The following is a 26,415-nucleotide window of genomic DNA, read 5'->3' as shown; positions in this document are numbered from 1 at the left end:
CCCTTATTCTTAAACTGTGGCCCCTTGTACTGGGTGGGTTTTCTCTGGCGTGAGATCTTCGGTTTCCTCCCACACTCCAAAGACGTACCGGTTTGTTTGGTATAAGTGTGAATTGTTCATAGTGTGTGTGGGATAGTGGTTGATGTGCGGGGTGGTCGGTGCGGACTCGGTGGGCCGAAGGGCCTGTCGTTTCCGCGCGGTGTCCCTGAACTGAACTGAACAACGAGGGGAGGAGCGCCCTGATTGGCTGGCCCCGTGGAACGTGCCTAGTTCAAACTGGCCGCGAGGGCCGGCGGTTGCAGAGAGCGCTGCTGCTCTTCCGTCGCCGCTCGTTGGGACCCGGCGCTTCGCCGGGCCGGCTCTCAGCTCAGGTAAAACTATTGTCCCCATTGGCAATCTGACCCCCAAGCCGTTCACTAATTTGTCTCAACCTTTACCGTGTGTCTTACTTGCCGGTCGCTTTTAAATAGATTTTCTTTCTTGCGGGGATAGTGTGGCCTTTGGGCCCAGCGTGTGTGTGTGTGTGTGGGTGAGCCATGTAGACAGACGGACGGGTTTGCAGGCTGAGAGCCAGCTTGCAGCGGGGCTACTATGGTCAGCATGTCCGCATTCATCGTCCGAGAGCCCCCGGCCTCGGGTAACCAAGGTTTACCGGGGCCAACTCTCCCGAGCCGAAACATCGCCGAAGATGGACACAAAATGCTGGAGTAACTCAGCGGGACGGGCAGTATCTCTGGAGAGAAGGAATGGGTGACGTTTCGGGTCGAAACCCTTCTTCAGACCATCACCTATTCCCTTCTCTCCAGTGATGCTGCCTAACCCGCTGAGTTACTCCAGCATGTTGTGTCTTATCTTCGGTGTAAACCAGCATCTATCTGCAGTTCCTTCCCACACACCAAAAAAACCCATTGTCAGTGGAGGTGGAGTCAGAGCAGAGGCGGTGAGGGTGTCAGTAATCGGTAAACATTACAGCGAGATATAAGAAAATAACTGCAGATGCTGGTACAAATCGATTTATTCACAAAATGCTGGAGTAACTCAGCAGGTCAGGCAGCATCTCGGGAGAGAAGGAATGGGTGACGTTTCGGGTCGAGACTGAAGAAGGCTCTCGACCCGAAACGTCACCCATTCCTTCTCTCCCGAGATGCTGCCTGACCTGCTGAGTTACTCCAGCATTTTGTGAATAAATTAATTACAGCGAGATATCTTCATTCATGTTATTGCAAGCAATAAAACGGTTGCCGATCTCAAAGATCACTCGTTCGCTCGGATCGGATGGCCGGCCACCGAGCTGCTCTCATTCATTCCCAAACCAATTGTAGTGGTGTCAAAATAAACTGCATTGCGGATGACAGAGGAAGGAAGGCAGATGAACGTACACGCAAATGATCCATCCAGTGGATATACTTTTGCAAATTGTCATCGATACGGAGCAGTTTAAGTAGTTAAAATGAATTCAGATCTTTGGATTGCAATTTTATTTGGAGCTGCATTATGTAAAAATTAGATCAATTTATTTTGTATGTAATTTCCCTAAGATTTAGCATGGTTCCCTTTCTGTGGGGATGTTTACACCAAGTTCTCCGTAAAATTGCCGGTCCCCAGCCCTTCATCTCCATTGGTATCAGGACGACTTCACATCGTCATTCAATCTGCTTCCACGTCCTCCTCTCTTTCCCTGCTCATTCTGAAATGTTCGGTCTAACCTCAATTAGTTTGCATCTCTTTTCTCCCAGATTTTATTCTGCCAAGAATACCCACTTTTTTTCTCAAATTCCAAACCACTGACCATGGTTACCTCCTCCAGCCGTTTTCTTTTTCAAAACTGCAGTTGTTAACTCTAAAAATATACCAACAGTGTCTGCAAACTGTTAGCCTATGTCAAAAAATTCTCTTTGCAACCATAGGCATATTGTTAATTGAAGAGATTAAAACGGATGGCTATCTGAGGTCGAGAAGGCGATTAAGTTTTCTTTGCAGTGAGTCACACGTGCCATTAGTCACATGAGAGCCTTATCTAAAATCGGTATATTAAGCAAAAATTGATTATCTTTATTTGATTTTAAAATGCAGCTCCTGGACTTTTTGTGTGTATATTTGTTTATTAACAAACCCAAATAAATCTAATCCAGCGATGGCCTGGTATAATCTTCTTGAAAAGTTTTGGCTCTCCTAATAAGTTATTGAAAAGGTTCACATTTAATTCCAATATTGAGCTTAACTGCAGAAGTTCAAATTATTGTATATGTAGAATTCTGCAATGACCCATAAACCTAGCTAAGGCCTATGTATGTTTAAGATAATTCTGTGCTGCTCCTTCCACCTTACTACGGTGCTTGGATTGAATTGATGTAGGCATATGTTAGCTTTTACATTTTGCATTGTTTTGTGTTCATTATGGTATAATTGTGGCAGGTATAAAGATAGTTCTTTAAGATTAAAACTCCTAGTCATTTTCTCATTTTAGCACGAGGACCATCAGTGCAGTTCTTAGCAGTGAAGATTTCATGTGTTTGAGACATTGCTTTTTGTTTTATACATGTTTAACATTTAGCAGCCATGCAATATTCAGAATTATGCATGCATTGATTTTGTTTTTTATTAAACTAGTTTTTGTTATGAGTATAACTGCAGTTGAAACATAGAAAATCTGTGCAGGAGTAGGCCATTCAGCCCTTTGAGCCAGCACCGCCGTTCAATATGATGATGGCTGTTCATCCGTGGGCCTTAGGAGCTATATCTGACTCTCTTGAAAACAACCAGTGAATTGGCCTCCACTGCCTTCTGAAGCAGAGAATTCCACAGATTCCCAACTCTCTGGGTGAATTTTTTTTTCCTCATCTCAGTCCTAAATGGCCAACCCCTTATTCTTAAACTGTGACCCCCTGGTTCTGGACTCCCCAATATTGGGACAAATTTTCCTGCATCAGGCCTGTCCAATCCCTTAAGAATTATATATGTTTCTATAATATCCCCTCTCATCCTTCTAAATTCCAGTAAATGTAAACCCAGTCGATCCATTCTTTCATCATATTGTCAGTCCCGCCATCCCAGGAATTAACCTGGTGAACCTATGCTGCAATCCCTCCATAGCAAGAATTTCCTTCCTCAAACTAGGAGACCAAAACTGCACACATTACTCCAGGTGTGGTCTCACCAGGACCCTGTACAACGGCAGCAGGACCTCCTTGCTCCTATACTCAAATCCTCACGCTATGAAGGTCAACATGCCATTTGCTTTCTTCACTGCCTGCATGTTTACTTTCAGTCACTGATGTACAAGGACACTAAGTTCTCGTTACACTTCCTCTTTTCCTAATATGAAACCATTCAGATAATAATCTGCTGCCTTGTTCTTGCCACCAAAATGGATTACCTCATATTTACCAGATTATGCTGCATCTGCCATGTATTTGCCCACTCACCCAATCTATCCAAATCACCTTCTAGTCTCGTAACGTCCTCCTCGCAGCTCGCGCTGCCGCCCAGCTTTGTGTCAGTTGACTTGAGACCTTTATGAAGCTGTTCATGGGTGCACTTTTTAAGGTGGAATCATTGACATCAGGCACTTTTGGTGAAGTTGTAGATTCATGAGTGATATTCAGGCCCACTTAAGTTAATAAATATTTCCTATATTCCAGTACCTGCTGTTGTCTCATAATAGGAATTAAAATAGTTCTTAGTATTTCACCCATGGCCTGTGTAGAACTATAAAAATATTGTTTCCAAATATCCTTTTTCTGTTTAAAACTGGAACCACACCAAATAAGGTATGGTTTTTAATATTTCTTTTGTTCCTTTTTGTTAATTTTCAACACTTTGTTCAAGTGCTAACATGTTCAGATTCTTGTTTTGGTAAGATTAACTGAGTGTGAATTGACTTAACATTAGTAATTAGAACCTACCAAATAATTTCTACATGAATAGTTTATGTTTGAGAAACATAAAATGTGATTACATACTAGTGCATCTGTAAGGAGAAACAGTAGATTATGGAGCTAATGATTATTAATTGTCAGTTCCAGAGACGGGTTATTTTATAATTTGCAGATAATTCAGGACTGCATCGTTTAAGTGATATGAAAGACCATTTTTAAGATCAGAAGTCTTGAAAGACATTGGAGTTGAAGAATTCAGGTAAGGGACAAATGAAATTCCATGGCATGCAATCATTGAAATGAAGGAGCTGTAAGAGATTTTGGTGGGTTTAAGGTGAATAAATCCCAAAAGCTTGATGAGATGCATCTTGGGCTGCTAAGGAAGGAGATTGCTGGCTGGTTGACAGAATTCTAAATCTTTGCTGGCTGAGGGTCAGGTGACAGATGTGGTTGGTACCTTTTAGTCAATGCCAGGTAATTATGGACTTGGAATTCTAAAGTCAGAGGCAGCAAATTATACACAATAGAACAAGGCAACACAGGGACAGGCCCTTTGGCCCACAATGTTTGTTCCGATCATGATACCAAAATAAACAAATCCCCTGCCTGCATGTGATCCATATCCATTCATTCTCTGCCTATCCAAAAATCTCTTAAATGTCACAATTGAATTTGCTTCCACTCCTGGCAATGGTTTTATCCAATACAGTGTTAAAAAAAATGTGCCATGTCTGTCTCATTTCTCCTCATCTCAAGCTATGTATGCCCTCTAGTCTTTGACATTTCACCCTGGGAAAAAAAGATTCTGAACGTCCATCATAACTATGCCCCTCATATTTTGTATATCAGGTTTCCCCTTAGCCTCCGATATTCCAGTGAAAGCAGTCCATGTTTGACCAATCTCTTTATAGCTAATACCCTCTCAATCAGGCAGCACTCTTGCAAACCTCTTCTGTTATCTCCCCATCCTTCTTGTAATGGAATGATCAGAACTGCATTCAGTTCTCCAAATGCGGCCTGCCCAAAGTCTTATGAAGCAGCAACTTGATTTCCTGACTCTTATACTCAATGCCAACGAAGACATGCATATCATATGCCTCCTTTAACACTCTATCACTTTCAGGAAGCTATGGATTTGGACCCAAAATCGCTCTGTACATCCCTCTTCCCTCTGGAAGGCGACTCCGGACTGTCAAAGCAGCCATAGCCAGACATAAAAACATTTTTTTTCCCACGAGTGATAGTTCTACTCAATAACCAAAGTCTGTAGTCTCTTTTTTTGCTCTGGTTTATTTTCACCCATATGTTTAGACCGTAATGGTGTATCGTTATTGTTTTGATGTGTTTATGCTTTATTCTTAATTGTTAACTGTATGTTTGTGTTGTCATTTGTGAGCGGAGCACCAAGGCACATTCCTTGTACTTGGCCAATAAACTTATTCAATCATTCATTCAATGATGTTAAGGGTCTTGCCTTTAACTGTATACTTAGATCTCCTAAATGTCTTGCGTGCTCAGATTAAACTCCATCTGTTATTTTTGTGCCATTTCTGTAACCCCACTGATCACAGACCTCTAGCCTGAATATTGTCCTTCCATCACAACCTTCTGACTTCTGCTAGTAACCATTTCTGAATCCAAACCCAGTCACCATGAATCCCATGGATCTTAATCTTCTGGATCAGTTTACCATTAGGGATTTTATCAAATGGCTTACTAATATCCATATAAACAGTTTACTGTCCTATTCTCCACACTGATCTCACTGTCCCTCAAGTCTTTGGTGAATAGAGATGCCAAGTACTTATTCAGTACCATGCCTATATCCTCTGAACACCCATACAAAACTCCCACTTTATCCTTGAGAGGTCCTATCTTCTCCCTGCTTTTGCACTGTCTAAAGCCTTTGGCACTGAGCCAGTCCCAGTCCATATTAGACAATAGACAATAGGTGCAGGAGTAGGCCCATTCGGCCCTTCGAAACAGCACCACCATTCAATGTGATGATGGCTGATCATTCTCAATCAGTACCCCGTTTCTGCCTTCTCCCCATACCCCCTGACTCAGCCATCCTTAAGAGCTCTGTCTAGCTCCCTCTTGAATGCATTCAGAGAACTGGCCTCCACTGCCTTCTGAGGCAGAGAAGTCCACAGATTTACAACTCTCTGACTGAAATTTTTTTTCCTCATCTACGTTCTAAATGGCCTACCCCTTATTCTTAAACTGTGGCCCCTGGTTCTGGACTCCCCAAACATTGGGAACATGTTTCCTGCCTCCAACATGTCCAACCCCTTAATAATCTTATATGTTTCGATAAGATCCCCTCTCATCCTTCTAAATTCCAGTGTATACAAGCCTAGTCTCTCCAGTCTTTCAACATATGACAGTCCCGCCATTCCGGGAATTAACCTAGTAAACCTACGCTGCACGGCCTCAATAGCAAGAATATCCGTCCTCAAATTTGGAGATCAAAACTGCACACAGTACTCCAGGTGTGGTCTCACTAGGGCCCTATACAACTGCAGAAGGACCTCTTTGCCCCAATACCATGTGCTCTAATTTTGCCCACTAATCTCCTATGTGGGACCTTGTCTCCCCTGTCAATTTTCCTAGTTACATCCTCAAAGAATTCCAGAAGATTAGTCAAGCATGATTTCCCCTTCGTAAATCCATGCTGACTCGGAACGATCCTGTTACTACAATCCAAATGCTCCACAATTTCGTCTTTTATAATTGACTCCAGCATCTTCCCCACCACTGATGTCAGACTAACTGGTCTATAATTTCCCGTTTTCTCTCTCCCTCCTTTCTTAAAAAGTGGGACAACATTAGCTACCCTCCAATCCACAGGAACTGATCCTGAATCTATGATCACCAATGCGTCCACAATTTCTAGCGCCACCTCCTTAAGTACCCTGGGAAGGTTGGGGAAGATGGGCGCATATCTGTTCCTTTATCGCCCTCTGACTATTGAGAGACCTTTAGCACAATCTCATTACAATGATTTCCTCCATGAACGAACTCTATGTTGTCTGTAAGGCAGCTGTAACATTCTTCTTAACTGTAAGAGCAACTTCTCATTTATTTCCCTCTCTTAATATGTCAGTGTAATCAAAACCCTTGAACGTTGAGCTGCCAGTCCTGTCCCTCTCACAACCAAGTCTCAGCAATGGTTACAATATCATAGTTCCATGAACATGTGATGGGTATGCAGTTGATGTGGACTACATGATCTTTAGTGAGACCTTTAAGGTCCGGCATGGGAAATTGGTCCTTTCGGATGTTAATTGCGGCGATATTATTAACAAGTTTGGAGATGACATGAAAGTTGACGGTATTGTCAGTGCAGAAGCTGGTCTTCAGTTACAGAATGATGTTGATCCATTGGTAACATGGGAAGAGCAAGGCATTGGACCCCAAGGGAATGTTGATGAGCCTTGGTGTACAAACCCAAGGATCTCGGAGTTGCAGCTCTGGTGGTTAAGGAGCCATATGGAATACTTGCTTTTATTAGCTAGGGTGTAGAATATAAGAGCAGTAAGTTTTTGGTACAACTTTATGAAATACTAATATGTCACATCTAGACTGCTGTGCGCATTCTGGTTGCCAAATGGAAGGATATGATTGCACTGGAAAGAGTGCACAGGAGGTTCATCTTAAAGTTGCCAGCATTTCAGTTATGAGGAAAATCTAGATAGGCTGGGTTTGTTTTCCTTGCAGTAGAGGAGACTGAAGGTAAAGACTTGGCAGAAGTGCTCAAAATTACATGAGCATAAATAAGAGCACACTATTTTTCCCTGTAGCAGACGTGTCTAAAGCCAGTGGGAATAGGTTTAGGAAAAGGGATAGGGGGTTTTGAGAAAATCTGAGGAGGAACCTCAAGAAGAGTGGTTAAAATATTTTTTAAAAGCTACTCACCAAGTGTAGGTAAATGCCATCAGTGTAACAAAACCGTGATTGTCATGTGCATGGTGCGCTGAAAAGCTTCTTCCTGTGTGTTACAACTCTCTGTCAATGGGACATGTAGATACAGATGAAAAATAAGAACATGGAGGGGAAGGTCTACAAAGCACAAGTAAAAGAAACAGGAGTAGGCCATTTGCCCCTCAAGCCTGTCCTGCCATTCAATATATTTGTGGCTGATCTTTGATGGCCTCCAATTCTTCAGTGCCAGTTGCCCATAACTGTCAATTCTTGATCTTTCATATTTATCCACTCTTTAAATACAGTTCAACAGTTCAACAGAGCTTTATTTGTCATTCGGTACCAAGGTACCGAACGAAACTACATAGCAGTCACACATAAAAAAGAACACAAGACACATGACCCCAACACAAACGTCCATCACAGTGACTCCAAACACCCCCTCACTGTGATGGAGGCAACAAAACTTCCACTCTCTTCCCCACGCCCACGGACAGACAGCTTGTCCCCGACCGACCCGCACAGTCCCCGCAAGGGGATGGAAGTCCCTGCGGCCGAGTCGCACCGGGCGCTGAGACGTCTCGCGGCCGAACCGGGCGATGGAAGGCCCCGCGACCGAGCCGTGCGCAGCTAAGTCCCGCGGCCGAGCCGCACCGGGCGATGGAAGGCCCCGCGGCCGAGCCGCACCGGGCGATGGAAGGCCCCGCGGCCAAGCCGCACCGGGCGATGTTAAGTCCAGCGGCCGAGCCGCACCAGCGATGAAAAGTCCCGCGGCCGAGCCGCGCCGGGCGATGTTAGGCCCCGCGGCCCGGGCACTGTTAAGTCCAGCGGCCGAGCCGCACCAGCGATGTTAGGCCTCGCGGTCGAGCCGCACCGGGCACTGTTAAGTTCAGCGGCCGAGCCGCACCAGCGATGTTAGGCCCTGCGGCCGAGCCGCACCGGGCGATGGAAGGCCCCGCAGCCAAACCGCACCGGGCACTGTTAAGTCCAGCGGCCGAGCCGCGCCGGGCGATGTTAAGTCCAGCGGCCGAGCCGCACCGGGCGATGGAAGGCCCCGCGGCTGAGCCGCACCCCGTGCCGTAAGGAAGAGACCTAAAAGAGAAAGGTTTCCCCCACCCACCCACCCATACACAACCAAAAAAAAACAAAAACCATCCCAACACCGACACACAACAAAAAAAAAGGAAAAAAGACGAACAGACTGCTAGCGAGCCGCAGCCGTTAGGCGCCGCCACTTCCGCTTCAAATGATTTGGCCTCCACCACCCTTGGGCACAGAATTCTAGAGATTCTTTACCCCCTGAGAGAAATTTCCAAGCATCTCATTAATGGGTCACAGCAGCCTCTTATTTTTTAACTAAGTCCTCTTTGTTGCTTATAATTTGCCTTTTGTTTCCTATTGCTGGAGTGCTTCACACTTCACTGTATGAAGAAAGGTCTCGACCCGAAATGTCACCCATCCCTTCTCTCCAGAGATGCAGCCTCTCCCGCTGCATTACTCCAACATTTTGTGTCTATTATAAAACCATTTATCATGTTTTTGCGTAATTATTCAAGCGATCTATACCTTGTTGCAGTCCGCGGAAGGCCTTTTTCATGGGAAGGAATCCTCACCACCCAGTGATGACCCCTTCTCCCGTCTCCAGCGAATCCCCTCTTCTTGGACTCCCCCAGCTGGCCATTACCCTCACTAGACCTTTTCATTTCCAACTGCTGCCTCAAATTTTCCACTCCCCTGACTCACTCTAACCTCTCCCTTCCTGAACGTACAGCCCTCCACTCACTCTGCAACAACCCCGACTTAGTTATCAAACCCGCTGTCAAGGGAGGTGCCGTGGCAGTCTGGCGCGCTGACCTCTACCGGATTGAGGCTAGATGACAACTCTCAGACATCTCCTCCTACTTACCCTTGGACCATGGCCCTACTGACGAGCACCAGACCTTAATCACTAATACGGTCACTGATCTCACCAATTCCCATGCTCCTTCCTCTAATGACTCCAACCTTATCGTTCCCCAGCCCCGCACAGCCCGATTTTACCTTCTCCCCAAAATCCACAAACAAAACTGTCCTGGCAGACCCACTATTTCTGCCTGTTCATGTCCCACCGAATTAATTTCCATCTACATCCTATACCCCCGGTCAAATCCCTCCCCACCTATGTCCAAGATACCTCACATGCTCTCCGTCTCGTCAATAACTTTTGGTTTCCAGGCCCCCACTGCCTCATCTTCACCATGGATGTCCAGTCACTCTATACCTCCATGGGCACTCACATGGGCCCTAGCTATGCCTGCCTCTTTGTCGGCTACGTCGAACAATCCCTGTTCCAGACGTACACTATCCCCATCCCCGAACTCTACCTCCGCTACATTGAGACTGCATTGGTGCTACCTCTTGTACACAGGCAGAACTCACTGACTTCATACATTTTGGCACTAATTTCCTCCCTGCTCTTAAATATACTTGGACCATCTCCGACATCTCCCTACCGCTGGATCTCACCATCTCCATCACAGGAGTCAGACTAGTGACCGACATCTACTACAAACCTACTGACCCCCATAGCTATCTTGACTGCAGTTCTTCCTAACCTGTCTCCTGTAAAAAGTCTATCCCCGACTCCCAATTCCTCCGTCTACGCTGCATCTGCATCCAGGATGAGATTTATCACACTAGGGCATCAGAGATGTCCTCATTCTTTAGGAAACTGGTCTTCCCCTCTTCCATTACAGATGGGGCTCTCACTAGGGCCTCCTCTATATCCGGCAGCTCTGCTCTTGCTCCCCCTCTCCCCATTCGTAACAAGGATAGAGTCCCCCTTGTCCTCACCTTCCACCCCATCAGCCAGCGTATACAACAAATTATCCTCCAACATTTCCGTCACCTCCAATGGGATCCCATTACTGGCCACATCTTCCCATCTCCTCCCATTTCTGCTTTCCGCAGAGACCATTCCCCCCATAACTCCCTGGTCCACTCGTCCCTTCACATCCAAACCACCCCCACCCCAGGTACTTTCCCCTGCAACTGCAGGAGATGCAATACCTGTCCCTTTACCTCCCCTCTCGAATCCATCCAAGGACCCAGTCTTTCCAGGTAGGGCAGAGATTCACCTGCACCTCCTCCAACCTCATCAATTGTATCCGCTGTTCCAGATATCAACTTCTCTACATCGGCGAGACCAAACGCAGTCTCGGTGATCGTTTCGCTCAAAACCTTCGCTCAGTCTGCCTTAACCAACATGATCTCCTGGTGGCTCAGCACTTCAACTCCCCTTCCCAGTCTGACCTTTCTGTCATGGGCCTCCTCCATTGTCATAGTGAGGCCCACCGCAAATTGGAGGAGCAGCATATCATATTTCACTTGGGCAGCGTACACCCCAGCGGTAGGAACATTGATTTCCCTAACTTCAGATAGTTCCTCTGTCCCTCTCTTTCCCCTCCCCTTCCCAGTTCTCCCACTGTCTTCCTATCTCCAACTACATTATTTCTTTGTCCCACCCCCTCCCCTGACATCAGACTGAAGAAGGGTCTCGACCCGAAACGTCACCCGTTCCTTCTTTCCTGAGATGCTGCCTGACCCGCTGAGTTACTCCAGCATTTTGTTATATTTTGTTGCAGAATGCAGACATCAAATATTTTTTAATAATACAGACACATAACACCTGTTTACTCTGATTTTTATTGACACCTTCAAAATGAATCAAGGCGATCTGAATGTTTTGAGGATGATGTGAAAATTATGATGATATGAATAGCAAGTGCGAAGGTCTGAGGCAACAACTGAACATAGATTGGTTCGGAAGTTGGGCAGAGCATTAGCATTGACAATACTTGTTGGTATTAAGTTTACATTGTATTTACTGTACATACTGGAAATGCAGAGTAAATGGAATATTGGGTAATGTACAATAATGAAAGGGGAAATTGATGAACAGAGGGAACTTGGGGTGCATCCATAGTTTCCTAACAGTGGCAATATGGATGGGTGGGGTGTTGAAGCCATATGGCTTGTTTGACTTAAGTCGGGGCATAAAATATAAAGGTTGGGATGTTACATTGCAACTTTACTGGTTAGACCGCATTTGAGGACTGTGTGTCCTGATCGCCACACTATAGAAATGACTAAACCAAGTGGTCGATCAGTCCCATTCCTGATAGAGGGGGACAGGGAAAAGAAGAGGGTGCCAGTGACCTCGGCCCACTGGCGCCAACGCTTCAGCTGGAGCAAGCCTTGGACCCAAAGCCTCTCCTGTATTGGTGTAGGACCCTCGCTCCCCTCCACTCTATCCCCACTTTCCTCCCCCCCGTTCACGCACTCCACCTCCCTACCCCACCCTCACTCCTCACCCCACCCTCACTCCTCACTCCCCCCACCCTCACTCCCCCCCACCCTCACTCCCCCCCACCCTCACTCCCCCCCACCCTCACTCCCCCCCACCCTCACTCCCCCCCACCCTCACTCCCCCCCACCCTCACTCCCCCCCACCCTCACTCCCCCCCACCCTCACTCCCCAATACCCTCACTCCCCCCCCACCCTCACTCCCCCCCGCCCTCACTCCCCCCCGCCCTCACTCCCCCCACATAGGCATTGATGATGCGGCTTCGTGTTACGGAAATATGTGACAAAGGGCCGTTTCCTAGGAACTCAACACACCCTCCCCTTATCACAGAGGTCAGCTGCATCAAAATACCATGATAAATCTATTCGGAAATTGCACCCGATGCATGCACACACACACATCTCTCCATTATCAAAATCTCTATTGTTTCATATAGTAAAAATAAACTTGGGTGCATTCATGAAATATTTAATCATTTTGGTGTGTTAATAGTAAGTGATCACACATTGCCTACATTGTTTTATTACAAATGTTTGTAATTGTGAGATTATGCTTAGCATAATTATGGCATGATGTTAATAGGAACAAAATTATTTACTGTAAATTGGGTAAATTCTGGTCCTGCGTAAGGAAATTTCTCAAACAAGTTTGGAATTACCATAAAAATATTTGGTCTGTGGCATTGTTGCCTGCCTGATTGGGAAATGAAAGGAACTTAGAACTTGAGGAATGAAGTTTCCATAGATGCACAAGGCTTGCCTTGCAGTATGCGCTTGCATTCAAAAGCATCTGTCTGTTTAATGAAGCTTGAGAAATCTTTTCAATAGTTTTGATAACTGCTAGTTCCAAACTGCTTGCTTGTCCAATAAAAATTTAGTAATCCAAAATGAAATCTAGTCAGTAAATTAGGGATATGATTTGCTATTCTATGTTAGTGGACAATAATTTATAAGCAGATCGAGTCCTTGGATATTTACCTTGTGTTACTTGTTTATTCACAAGGGAAGTTCAATACATTGAAGAGAATCTACTTGAAATGCAGAAGTTACCAGGTGGAGATCGTGATCTCTCAAATTATCAGGAAATAAACTCTCCCACAATGTAATTTTGCTTGTTTTGTGGTCCAATGTGCATTGGTTCTTACAAGCACGAGCTGGCTGAAAGTTTTTTAATGCATAAAAACCTCTGTGTTAAAGAGCACAAAGTAGAATGCATTCATTGATATGGTGTGTTTTACTCCCATGATCTCGGGATATTAGCACTTTCATGGTGCACAGCGTACTAAAAATTGGTGAGAGAAGTAATTTGAACATAAGAATGAGTAAATAAATGCTTTAAATATTTGTTGGGAATAGTTATTGTGAGTGAACATTTTACCTAGTTTGGACAATGCAGAAAGAACACTGGAAGCATAAAGTTAAATATTACCATATCTATTGTGTTCAATTATAAGTTGAGCTGCACTAATCTTGACAAGTCAGAATGTTTTTTATAGATCATGCATATTAATTATACTGCAAAAGTTATTATGCTTACTAGCAATATATGCAAGTTGAATGATTTTAAGTTGTCGTTGTGGTGGAAACGGAATTGAGTTTATATTTAGGCTTATAGTTGCTGATTTGTAGTCCATGCACGTCTAACCACTGTGCAATTCATTTGACAGCATCTTGAAGACCGGACCAAGCAGCATTAAAGCTGATCAAAGGATCATTCAGCCATGTATTTAACAGGACTTATTCTTTTCGGCTGTAGACTTGTGCTGCATTACCAGCTTTGTGGGTCTGTGAAAGTTTAACACCTTACTTCTTGCTTTCCAAATTTTCCTTTTCTGATCTGGCAGGCAAAGCTGGTATGGCACCTAGTGCCTCAGTCACTGAAAGGAAGCATGCAGGTACAGCAGATAGTGAAGAAAGCCAATGGAATGTTGGCCTTCATAACAAGAGGAGTTGAGTATAGGAGCAAAGAGGTCCTTCTGCAGTTGTACAGGGCCATAGTGAGACCGCACCTCTCCTGAGGGGGGAGGGAGGGAGGGGGGGGGAGGGAGGGAGGGAGGGAGGGAGGGAGGGGAGTACTGTGTGCAGTTTTGACCTCCAAATTTGAGGAAGGATATTCTTGCTATTGAGGGCGTGCAGCGTTGGTTTACTAGGTTAATTCCCGGAATGGCGGGACTGTCATATGTTGAAAGACTGGAGCGACTAGGCTTGTGTACACTGGAATTTAGGATGAGAGGGGATCTTATCGAAACGTATAAAATTATTAAGGGGTTGGGCATGTAAGAGGCAGGAAACATGTTCCCAATGTTGAGGGAGTCCAGAACCAGGGGCCACAGTTTAAGAATAAGGGGCAGGCCATTTAGAACGGAGATGTGGAAAACCTTTTTCAGTCAGAGAGTTGTAAATCTGGAATTCTCTGCCTCAGAAGGCAGTGGAGGCCAATTCTCTGAATGCATTCAAGAGAGAGCTAGATAGAGCTCTTAAGGATAGCGGAGTCAGGGGGTATGGGGAGAAGGCAGGAACGGGGTACTGATTGAGAATGATCAGCCATGATCACATTGAATGGTGGTGCTGGCTCAAAGGGCCGAATGGCCTACTCCTGCACCCATTGTCTATTGTCTAAAATTATTTTAAAATATTAACTGTTTACTTGCGTAACATAGAAAAAACTAGTGTTATCTGAATAATTATTATCAGTGAGTTTGTGTTGAAAAATTTGAGCTCCTATATGTACTGAAACTAATCAATCATGCTGAATACTACAGCCTTTTTGTATGAAAAACAAAATTTTAATAAGTGCCAATCAAGCTGCATCACCGTTTGTATGTATTATCAATTTTGGTTGCTTGGAACAGGATGGTATGATGTGAACGAGCATTTGATCTAGTTCTAAATTTTATATGGGTTTTAAGTCTGTATTGCAGGGATTTGAATTATTTCCAAGTTTACTTGGTTACAGGATATTGGGTGATTTAAAATATTGAAAATGTTTTGTCTGGGAAAATCTCACCATTTTGTTTTTTTGTTGATGAATTCAGAAAGTCTAATATAAAACATGTTCACTATTTACCAGGGTAGTGTGAATTGTGGTTAAATGCACAAGTTTCCAGTTGAGATGGTGGTGTACATCTCATTGTTCCCTTGGAGCCTTGGTTTCCATTTTTGTTTGTTATTGTCGTTCCTCTATTTGTTTTCACCTTTTGCTGCATGAGCTATTTCTTGATCCTGATTTATTTATTGATGATAAATTTGGTCAATATTCCCATTGTGTATCACAGAAGAGACCAAAAACTCTTTCTCAAAGATCTTTTCTCTTTCTCAAAGAGTGTTTGGCAGCATTTTATGAATGTGTGCAAATGTTGAGAGCTTTCTTCAGTAGCCTACGTTTGGATTAAATTTGAGAGAATTCGGTGCTTGCCATCCAGGATTCACTGATGATTACGATAGTTGCTCCAGTTATCAGAGAATATACACTGATCAGCCAAAACATTATGACCACTGACAGGTGAAATGAAGAACATTGATGGTACCTGTCAAGGGGTGGCCTATATTAGGTTCTTGAAGTTGATGTGTTGGATGCAGGAGAAATGGGCAAGAGTAAAGACCTGAGTGACTTAAACAAGGGCCAAATTGTTATGGCCAGATGACTGGGTCAGAGCATCTCTGAAATGGCAAGGCTTATGGGATGCTCCCGGTCAGCAATGGTGAGTACCTACCGACAGTGGGCTGAGGAGGGACAAACCACAAACCAGCGACAGGGTGTTGGGCACCCAAGGCTCATTGATGCACGAGGGCAATGAAGGCTATCCCGTCTGGTCCGAAATGACAGAAGGTCTACTGTGGCACGTCACAGAAAATTTTAATGGTGGTCACGGGAGGAATGTGTCACATAACACAGCGCATCACACCCTGCTGCGCATGGGGCTGCACACGGAGGACCAACAGCATATTAGACAGGTGGTCATAATGTTTTGGTTCATCAGGTCATAATGTTTTGGTTGATCGGTGTCTTAAATAGTAGATAAAATCACTTTGGCTTAGTACACAAATAATACTTGCATGTGCCAGAACATGCTTGATGAGACTGCTATCTGTGTTCCCTCCTGCAACTGTCCTTGCCATTTACAGTTCAATGATTTGGCAGTCATCATGTGAAGCTGAATAACCATGCACAACAACTTGAGCTTCTGGTGAGGCTCGATCCTGCAAACCATCACTGGAACTCCCTGATGGCCTTTGGACCACTTGCTGTTGCCAAAGGCACTTTTTTTACCTGCTTTAAAATAATTCCAATAGTCCATTTACCTGTGTAGGAAGGACTGCAGATACTGGTTAAACCGAAGATAGACACAAAATGCTGGAGTAACTCAACGGGACAGGCAACATCTCTGGAGAGAAGGAAGGGGTGACGTTTCGGGTCAAGACCTTTCAGACTGAAGAAGAGTCGGACGTGATGCCATTTCCTATCGTCCCCCGCACCATGGCCGTTTATAACGAGTGTTATCTATAAATACCTATGAGCAACTTCAGATTTTAATTTTGCATATTGGTTGAACATTGTATTCCAAATGTTTCTGTCCTAAGTACCGACCTTCAGTTATCCAGAGAATCTATACCAGCTCCTAGGTTTTAGCACCATGTTCAATAGTCAGAATTGGCCTAACATTCTGAGAATTGTTATTTTACATTTTTAAAATAATGCTTCATAAGTGGTGATTAGAACTGAGATATGCCTTGCCTTAATGAAATGGCTTTTTGCCATCCATTAAATTGTTTCTCAAAGTTACGGTATTTAATTTTTAGATTAATCTGTAACCCTGCAGTTTATTTTTATCTCTATGTCCATTCTGAAGTTTTAGTAGCAAAAATGAGATTAATCTCACCTTGTTACCTTGCAGCTTTCCAAAATGGCAACTATTGCAGAGTTGGAAGAGGTGATCCAGCAGCTTCGGCAGCAGCTGCAGGAATCGGAAAGTGAGAGGATGAAGGCAGCTCAGTATGGACTAGAACTGTTGAAAAATGAAGCTGAGTTAGACAACAAATTGACAGAAGTCACAAATGAATTTGCTGCTGCCAGAGAGGTATGTATGGGGATTACTTAAGTTAGGACCAACAAATTGAATGGGTACGTAACTGGGAATGATACATTGCAAACAAGTGATTGAGCTAAGAAAGCATTTTCTACTGGTTTAGTTCAGATACAGCAAGGAAATAGGCCCTTCTGCCCACCAAATCTACACCGATCACCTGTTCACACTAGTTCTATGTTATCAAACTTTCGCATCCACTCCCTTCACACTTCGGGCAATTTCCAGAGGCAAATTAACCTACAAACCCACCCGTTTTGGAATGTGGGAATAAACCCATGTCACAGGGAGAATGTTCAAACTCCACACAGACAGCGCAAGGTCAGGATCATACTCCAAAGACGTACAGGTATGTAGGTTAATTGACTGGGTAATATGTAAAAATTGTCCCTAGTGTGTGGGATGGTGTTAATGTGCGGGGATCGCTGGGCGGCGCGGACTCGGTGACCCGAAGGGCCTGTTTCCGCGCTGTATCTCTAAATCTAAATCTAGAACCTCGATCTTCGATGCTACGAGGCAACACCTCTACCAGCTGCACCATGGTGCCATCCTTAAACATTTACAAAACCTGTTCTTGGGTATGTGTGCTTAAATCAAGTACACATTGATTCCCATTTTCCCATTTTCTGTTATGTTTTATAATGTGGCTGTTATATTTCATAGTAATGTATAACCAGTTTTCAAGCTTCTCCAAGATTAATTACATTAATGTATGAATCGTACACTTGTACTTTTTACCAGGAGGAGAAAATGTTCTTATTTTTAAAAAAAAATCTGTAACCTTTAAACAGTTCCTGGAGCAAGAGAAATATTCATTGCAGCGAGAAGTTGAGCTGAAGAACCGTATGTTAGAAAGTCAGAGTTCAGATATTGAGAGCATCAAACAGCAACAAAAAACACAGCTGAGTCAACAACTGGAACAAGTGGAAAGAATTCACACTCATGAAATTAATGAGTTGAAGAGCAAGGTATGATATGATTCAAACACTTGCCCCTCGTTGGATATCTAACACAGCTTCCTATTTTAAGGAGATCATGAGGAAGTCATAAGTGATAGTAGAATTTAGGCCATTAGGCCCATCAAGGCTACTCTGCCATTCAATCATGGCTGATCTATTTCCCCTTCCTAATCCCATTCTCCTGCCTTCTCCACATAACTTCTGACACCTGTTCCTTCTATCATTTTATTTTCATTACCACCAATAATTTTATTTTCATTACCACTAATAATTTATATGTAATGTGTGCATGTGATGTAGTCTGCATGTGATGCAGACAAGGGCATTCGATTTAATTTGAGATATCAGCTGCTACAACAGATATGTATAGCAATTCATTCTTCCCTCGCACAATTAAAGCATGGATTAGTCTTCACCCTACTATAGTTACTCAATCAGATGCAACTAAATTTAAGGTAGCTCTTCTCCAAGAAGCCCTTCTTGCTTAAGTCCATACTCTGCCACCTCCAGAACCAAGAACCAAAAAGAGCACATGATTGTTGTTGCTCTCTTGTAAAAAGAGTTAGCACATATCTGAAGCTCTTCCTAGATTCTACCACTCAATAGACAATAATAGACAGTAGGTGCAGGAGTAGGCCATTCGGACGTTTGAGCCAGCACTGCCATTCACCGTGATCATGGCTGATCATCCACAATCAGTACCCCGTTCCTCCCTTCTCCCCATATCCCTTGACTCTGCTATCATTAAGAGCTCTATCTAACTCTAACTCTGAAAGCATCCAGAGAATTGACCTCCACTGCCTTCTGAGCCAGAGAATTCCACAGCTTCACAATTCTCTGAGTGAAAAAGTTTTTCCTCATCTCCGTTCTAAATGGCCTACCCCTTATTCTTAAACTGTGGCCCCTGGATCGGGACTCCCCCAACATCAGGAACATGTTTCCTGTCTCTAGCGTGTCCAATCCCTTAATAATCTAATGTTTCAATAAGATCCCCTCTCATCCTTCTAACTTCCAGGGTATAGAAGCCCAGTCGCTCCAGTCTTTCAACATACGACAGTCCCGCCATTCCGGGAATTAACCTCGTGAACACTAATCACCTATGTGGGACCTTGTCGAAGGCTTTCTGAAAGTCCAGGTACACTACATCCACTACATCCCTGTTCATTTTCCTAGTTACATCCTCAAAAAATTCTAGAAGATTAGTCAAGCATGATTTCCCCTTCGTAAATCCATGCTGACTCGGAACGATCCTGTTACTGCTATCCAAATACTCCGCAATTTCTTCTTTTATAATTGACTCTAGCATCTTCCCCACCACCGATGTCAGACTAACTGGTCTATAATTTCCTGTTTTCTCTCTCCCTCCTTTCTTAAAAAGTGGGATAACGTTAGCTACCCTCCAATCCACAGGAACTGATCCTGAATCTATAGAACATTGGGAAATGATCACCAATGCGTCCTTGATTTCTAGAGCCACCTCCTTAAGTACCCTGGGATGCAGACCATCAGTCCCTGGGGATTTATCAGCCTTCAGTCCCATTAGTCTACCCAACACCATTTCCTGCCTAATGTGAATTTCCTTCAGTTCATCTGTCACCCTAGGATCTCTGACCACAAGAACATCTGGGAGATTGTTTGTGTCTTCCTTAGTGAAGACAGATCCAAAGTACCGGTTCAACTTGTCTGCCATTTCCTTGTTCCCCATAACAAATTCACCTGCTTCTGTCTTCAAGGGACCCACATTTGTCTTAACTAATTTTTTCCTCTTCACGTACCTAAAGAAGCTTTTACTATCCTTTATATTCTTGGCTAACTTACCTTCGTATCTCATCTTTTCTCCCCGTATTGCCTTTTCAGCTATCTTCTGTTGCTCTTTAAAAGAGTTCCAACCTCTGGCTTCCTGCTCATCTTTGCTATGTTATACTTCTCTTTTGTTTTTATACTGTCCTTGACTTCCCTTGTCAGCCACGTTCGCCTCTTACTCCCCTTAGGATCTTTCCTCCTCTTTGGGATGAATTGATCCTGCACCTTCTGTATTATTCCCAGAAATACTTGCCATTGCTGTTCCACCGTCTTCCTTGCTAGGGTTTCTTTCCAGTCAACTCTGGCCAGCTCTTCCCTCATGCCTCCACAGTCTCCTTTGCTCAACTGTAATAGTGACACTTCCAATTTTCCCTGCTCCCTCTAAAATTGTAGATTAAAACATCATATTTTGATCACTGCCTCTTAATGGCTCTTTTACCTTGAGTTCCCTTATCAAATCCTGTTCATTACACAACACTAAATCCAGAATTGCCTTCTCCCAGGTAGGCTCCAGTGCCAGCTGCTCTAAGAATCCATCTGAGGCACTCCACAAACTCCCTTTCCTGGGGCCCAGTACCAACCTGATTTTCCCAGTCTACCGCATGTTGAAATCTCCCATAACCACCGTAGCATTACATTTGCGACATGTCAATTTTAACTTGATCCAACTTACACCCTATGTCCAGGCTATTGTTTGGGAACCTGTGGATAACTCCCATTCGGGTCCTTTTACCCTTGCAATTCCTCAGTTCTGTCCATACTGACTCTACATCTCCTGATTCTGTGTCACCCCTTGCAAGGGACTGAATATCATTCCTTACCAACAGAGCGACCCCACCCCCTCTGCCAACCTGTCTGTCTTTTCGATAGGACGTATACCCCTGAATATTCAGCTCTCAGCCCTGGTCCTCTTACAGCCATGTCTCTGTAATTGCTACAACATCATACTTGCCAATATCTAATTGGGCCTCAAGCTCCTCCACTTTTTTTTTTAGTACTTTGCGCATTCAAATACAACACTTTAACTTCGGTGTTCACCTCCCCTCTCACACCAGTCACTATTGGCCCTGACTTTACTCTCTTATCGCTTCTCGAACTTTTCTTCTCATTAATAATTAATTAAATAGCTGGCAACTTTTCATTAGATCTTTTGTACTCTCATTCTTCATGAATTGTGTTTTGCATTTGAGATGTAGCAGTCTTAAAAATAAAGCTTTACTGGCAGATCACAAAAATGCCTTGTTCTTCAGTGACTAATGAAGTGAATTAGTAACTCTTGAGTGGCGTGGTGGGTGTTTGTTGAAACTGGACTCTTGCGACTATCTTAATTTTTTGAGGTACAACGTTGTACCAAGGATGTGATTGCTCACGCTCTATTTAACAAGGACCATTAAAGTGTCTTTAATTGCTTTTGAGTATATTGTTCCTTCTCTTCACTGGCATATCTGACCATATATTTTTCCTTCAACCATTATTCACAGCCACACAAAGGCTGGGAATGTAGAGTTGTTGACTTGTAAGATCTTGGTTTCCTTTGATGTGCATTATTAAACCTGTGCAAAATCAGCAAGAAGCTTAACTTATTTACTTTTGAGGACTTTAGAACTACTCATCTAATCATTAAAGTCTAAATATAATGTGTTTTGTTGGGTGGTGTGTAATTAGCCAAGAACTAAATTATTCACGGAAATCGCTGGAGTATTGTGGTAAAGTTAAAAGGGGACCATTATAGACCAAACTCTTATTTACATATGTGTAATAAGAATGGAGATTCAGGTGGAGGTTGAAGAAAGGAGAAATCTCTCGGAAGTAGACTCTCGCAGGTAGGGATTGGGGACCTCGGAACTATTCAGTGTTAGTCCTCTATTTTTAAAAAAGGAAATGCTGTGGAAGAAAATGTATGCGTCTGAAAGTTTATTTTTAAACTGGATGTGTTTTCCTAACTGCCGATATATGTCAACGCAGTTAATAGAGATGAGCTAGGAGATTAGCATCACTTTTGAGAGATGTCTGAGATTTAATGATGTGATCATTTGGAAATCCACGTTCTTTCTGGTATTGTTTGAAGGTAAAGAATTTAAGATTTAGGCACTTCTTTTTAACCAAAATTATGCAATTCCTATGACAACACCAACAGATGATTAAATAAATATCTTGATTCATAACTTTCCCATGGGTTTAGGGAAACGTGATGTGATGGGCCACTTTTAACTCTTAACCATTGACTGTTTACTAGTTGGAAAAGCTGAAGTCTGATCTGGATGAAGCACAGCTCATCGAGAAACAACTGAGACACAAACTGGATCACCAAAGTGAATTACTTAATACTAAGACTGAAGAATTGCGGAATCTATCTGAGCGTGCACAGGAAACAATGTCATCTGAAATGATGAGCCTACAAGTGGAGAACATGGAACTTGAAGCTGCAAAGGTAGAGAATCTAAAATCTGGTCTGTTTTCATATAAATGATTTGCATTACAAAAGCACAGAACTGTTCTTTTACTTTTGTGATTACCCAAATATATTCTCTGTAGAAAAAAGTTCACTGGAGGTTTGTTCTTAGCTACAAAAAAAATTATGTGTGTTTTTGCATGCACATTTAGGTGCTCAATGTACTAAAAAGTGTGCAACTGTGAACTTCATCTTCATTGCACTTTGCAGTAATTGTATTTAACGATTGGTTGTGCACTTTGATTGTCACCGTGTATTGTCACCACAGTCTGATGTTTTCATTACTGTGGAAACCAAATATAAATTTGGTGACCATTTTACAGAAAGCCATCTTGGAGTGACGACCCCCCCCCAATATTTTTCAGTTACCTGACACTTTAATCCCCATCTCTCCTATTTTTGCCTCAGAAGGTCAATTTATGTTGACCTTCTGCAACGAAGGTCAACATAAATTTGAGGAACCATATCTTATCTTTCGACTAAGCATGCTACAGCCTTCCAGACCCAATAATGAATTCAACAATGTCAGATAATCAACTATTCCAAAGTGCATTTTTTTTGTGCTGTCTGGGTCCTGATAATTTCAGGCTTTATTTGTGGTCTCCTGTTTACATCATACGCCAATTGTTAATCACCAATTTTGATAACTCTCATTTAGTTCTTGCCATTCGTCATTTATTTTCTCCTAGTTTTCCTCTTTATCAGCAACTGAGCCATTCTCTTCCCACAAACCTTTTCTCCAACACAAAACTATTCTTATCTCTAACTGTTCCCAGTTCTGATGAAACATTCATGACCTGAAACTTTAGATACAAGAACTGCAGGTGCTGTTTTACAAAAAAAGACAAAGTGCTAGAGTAATTCAGCAGGTCATGCAGCATCTCTGGAGAAGAGTCCCAACCTGAAACATCACCTATCCATGTTCTCCAGATATGCTACCTGACCCGCTGAGTTGCTCCAGTACTTTGTCTTTTTTTAAATGTGAAACCGTAACACTGTTTCAGATTTTCAGCACAGATACATAGAAAATAGGCGCAGGAGTAGGCCATTTGGTCCTATGAGCCAACACCACCATTCAATATGATCATGGCTGATCATCCAAAGTCAGTACCCCCATTCCTGCTTTCTCCCCATATCCCTTGATTCCATTAACCCTAAGAGAAGAAGGGTCTCGACCCGAAACTTCACCCATCTTCTCTCCAGAGATGCTGCCTATCCTGCTGAATTATTCCAGCTTTTTGTGTCTATCTTCGGTTTAAACCAGCATCTGCAGATCCTTCTTACACAGCTGTATCTAACTCTCTTTTCCATACATCCAGTGCCCTCCACTGCCTTCTGTGGCAGGGAATTCCTCTCTCTAGGTGAAAAAGTTTCTCCTCATCTCAGTCCTAAATGTGCAGTATTTTGGATTACACGCATTACAATTGGCTTCAGTGCTCCTGGCAGGCACGGTAGCGCAGCGGTAGAGTTGCTGCTTTACAGCGAATGCAGCGCCGGACACTCAGGTTCGATCCTGACTACGGGTGCTACACTGTAAGGAGTTTGTACGTTCTCCCCGTGACCTGCGTGGGTTTTCTCCGAGATCTTCGGTTTCCTCCCACACTCCAAAGACATACTGGTATGTAGGTTAATTGGCTGGGTAAATGTAAAAATTGTCCCTAGTGGGTGTAGGATAGTGTTAATGTACGGGGATTGCTGGGCGGCACGGACTTGGAGGGCCGAAAAGGCCTGTTTCCGGCTGTATATATATGATATGATATGATATGATATGTTTTCTGTGCCACATTGCCTTTTGGAGATCAATGTGTATATGCTGACGGAGGATGGCATCAAGCTCAGTTGCGAGAATTGATACACGAGCTGTTCTTATCTTTGCAACAATGCTGGCAGTTAAGAAAACACATTGCACTATATTCTAAAAGAATGTTCAATTGAAATATAACATTTATTTCATAATTTTCACATTTGCTCCTTTAAAAGTCTGAATTTGAGTCTGTGCCTTGACATTTTTTTGTTTTGTAGAACTAAAATGAAAAAAATATACTAAAATCTGTGGCATCAATTCTCACAACTGTTGTAAATAATCATTGTTTTAAATAAATTAGTATAATGTTTTGATTTATATGGTTTACATGAGTGCTTTGTTAAATGGGAACTGCAATGTTTTAAAAAACACTTGCAGAAATAATTGCCCCTTAGTGAGATATTGGATGCTTCTTACCACTTGAAGTACTTCTCCCTGAAAGGAATCAACACCTTTGGAAGATGGTCTCCATTCTATTACAGATATTAGCTGTATTTGCACCATCACTTTGACCCTCAACACTCTGCAACTTGTAGCACTTGTTTACTCAATGTATCTAAATAAATAACTCCGCTGTCTTCCCTGTGAGATGTATACAATGTGGTCTGAACTTCTACAAATGATAGCATGGAAAAGAAACTGACTTTGAATCGAAGATATCCTATATACAGGCCTGCATCAGTTCCATGACATTTTCTTGGTATGTTGACATAACATAGGATTGTAGAACATAGAATAAAGTGGACTTAAAATAATTTGTTGCAAAGTCCTGATTTGAAATGTTTTATTATCTCCAATTCAGGCAAAATTGCAGGAAGATTTTAATGAAATGATATACCACCAAGAACAGTTGGAACTTGCTAATAATAATCTTCTGCGCAAGATTGAGCGAATGCAAGAGGAAAAAGAGGAACAAGAGAAGGAGATGGTTTCATACTGCAATGCATTGGAGGTAATCACATTTGTTTAATTTTAAAACCTATTGTATTGTATATTCTAGATGAAGTATATTGGTCCAAAACTGACTACAGTCCAAACACTGCCAAGCAGTGTAGCCCAGCTAAATTTACAGGTTGAGAATTTTCTGTTGATGTAGCTCATCTATATACTAAAACTCTTGTTTGTTTGTTCCTGAACTACAGCCAAAACAGAACACGATAGCGTGACAATTTTAGGCCTACCTTACTCACCGTCGTTGTTTTGGTGCTAATGGAAGAAGTTTCATTGAAATCGGTTATTTTTTAAGTTATTCACATTTTAAAGGTTAAATCTATTTCCTGGGGAGGGAGAGAGGGAGTAGGTAGGATAAGGGAGGGGGGAGGAGGAGGAAGAGAGGGGAGGGGAGGAGAGGGTGCTGCACCCATGCAGGAGAGGTTTGGGCCCAACGGGTCCACTTAGTCTAGTGATAATATAAAATGATGCCAAACTGTATCCCAAATATCCACAAGACATTCATCTATAATTACATAAAAACATTTTAAAAAAATCATTATGTGCACATTGTTCTGGACAGCTACGGACCAAGTGCTGGTAAATGGAATTGTTATAGGTGCTTTATATCGTTGCATGGGCATTGTCGGCTGAGCAACCTGTTTCTGTGACTTTATAAATTGTTTTTTAGCTGTGATAATGTGCTTACGTTTATTTTATGTTGCGTTCAATAGTGATTTGAAGACAATTTGCTTTATCGAATTGTTTGAATAGCAAATAATACATTTTGTGGCATTTTAATTAAAAGAGGATCAATTCTTTTTTCTATATGTGGTGAATTAGGGAATTTACTACTCTTTATTATATTTTATCACTTTATATTGTTTGAAAAAATTCTGCTGCACCTTACAATTGTTCCACTAGGCATTATTGTAAAATAAGAATGTTGTAGACCCATTCATAATCTGAAAGTATACTCAAAGTATATATACATGAATCATTTTGTTTTTTATATTTAGTTCTTTCAGTGATTTGTTGTTTTGTGTTTGTGTTAATACAGAAAGCACGAGTGGCTAACCAGGATCTGCAGATCCAGTTGGATCAAGCTGTGCAAGAGGCTCGCGATCCCAACAGTAAAGGAAACTCGCTTTTTGCTGAGGTATGGTTTTTAACGTGTTAGTGTAAGTGTGCTCCATCTGAGAATCGCATGATATAATCTCAGAAAACATGGCAAGT

At 42.8% G+C, this 26,415-nt stretch overlaps 1 protein-coding gene across 5 annotated transcripts in view; it reads left to right on the top strand.

Annotated features, from left to right (window-relative positions):
- Positions 1–218: 218 nt before the first annotated feature.
- Positions 219–26,415, top strand: part of spdl1 (spindle apparatus coiled-coil protein 1) — a 44,281-nt gene continuing 18,084 nt past the window's right edge. For 2 of the 5 annotated variants that reach the window (XR_013548367.1, XM_078414161.1), the window contains exons 1-7: positions 274–371; positions 4,051–4,137; positions 17,043–17,225; positions 18,023–18,199; positions 22,230–22,424; positions 25,052–25,201; positions 26,240–26,338. Coding sequence is in view for 4 of the 5 variants with exons in the window: in XM_078414161.1 (XP_078270287.1) it covers positions 17,052–17,225; positions 18,023–18,199; positions 22,230–22,424; positions 25,052–25,201; positions 26,240–26,338 (795 nt within the window). In the remaining variant the exon portion in view is untranslated. Of the gene's footprint in view, positions 372–2,331; positions 2,352–4,050; positions 4,138–17,042; positions 17,226–18,022; positions 18,200–22,229; positions 22,425–25,051; positions 25,202–26,239; positions 26,339–26,415 lie in introns of those variants that run through there. The other 3 variants (XM_078414162.1, XM_078414164.1, XM_078414163.1) reach the window with 3 other exon arrangements.

This window comes from Rhinoraja longicauda, chromosome 17, assembly GCF_053455715.1.
Source record: "Rhinoraja longicauda isolate Sanriku21f chromosome 17, sRhiLon1.1, whole genome shotgun sequence".
In the NCBI taxonomy this organism is placed as follows: domain Eukaryota; kingdom Metazoa; phylum Chordata; class Chondrichthyes; order Rajiformes; family Arhynchobatidae; genus Rhinoraja; species Rhinoraja longicauda.
Note: the sequence above shows the minus strand (reverse complement) of the source record. Positions and strands in the feature narration are given on the sequence as shown.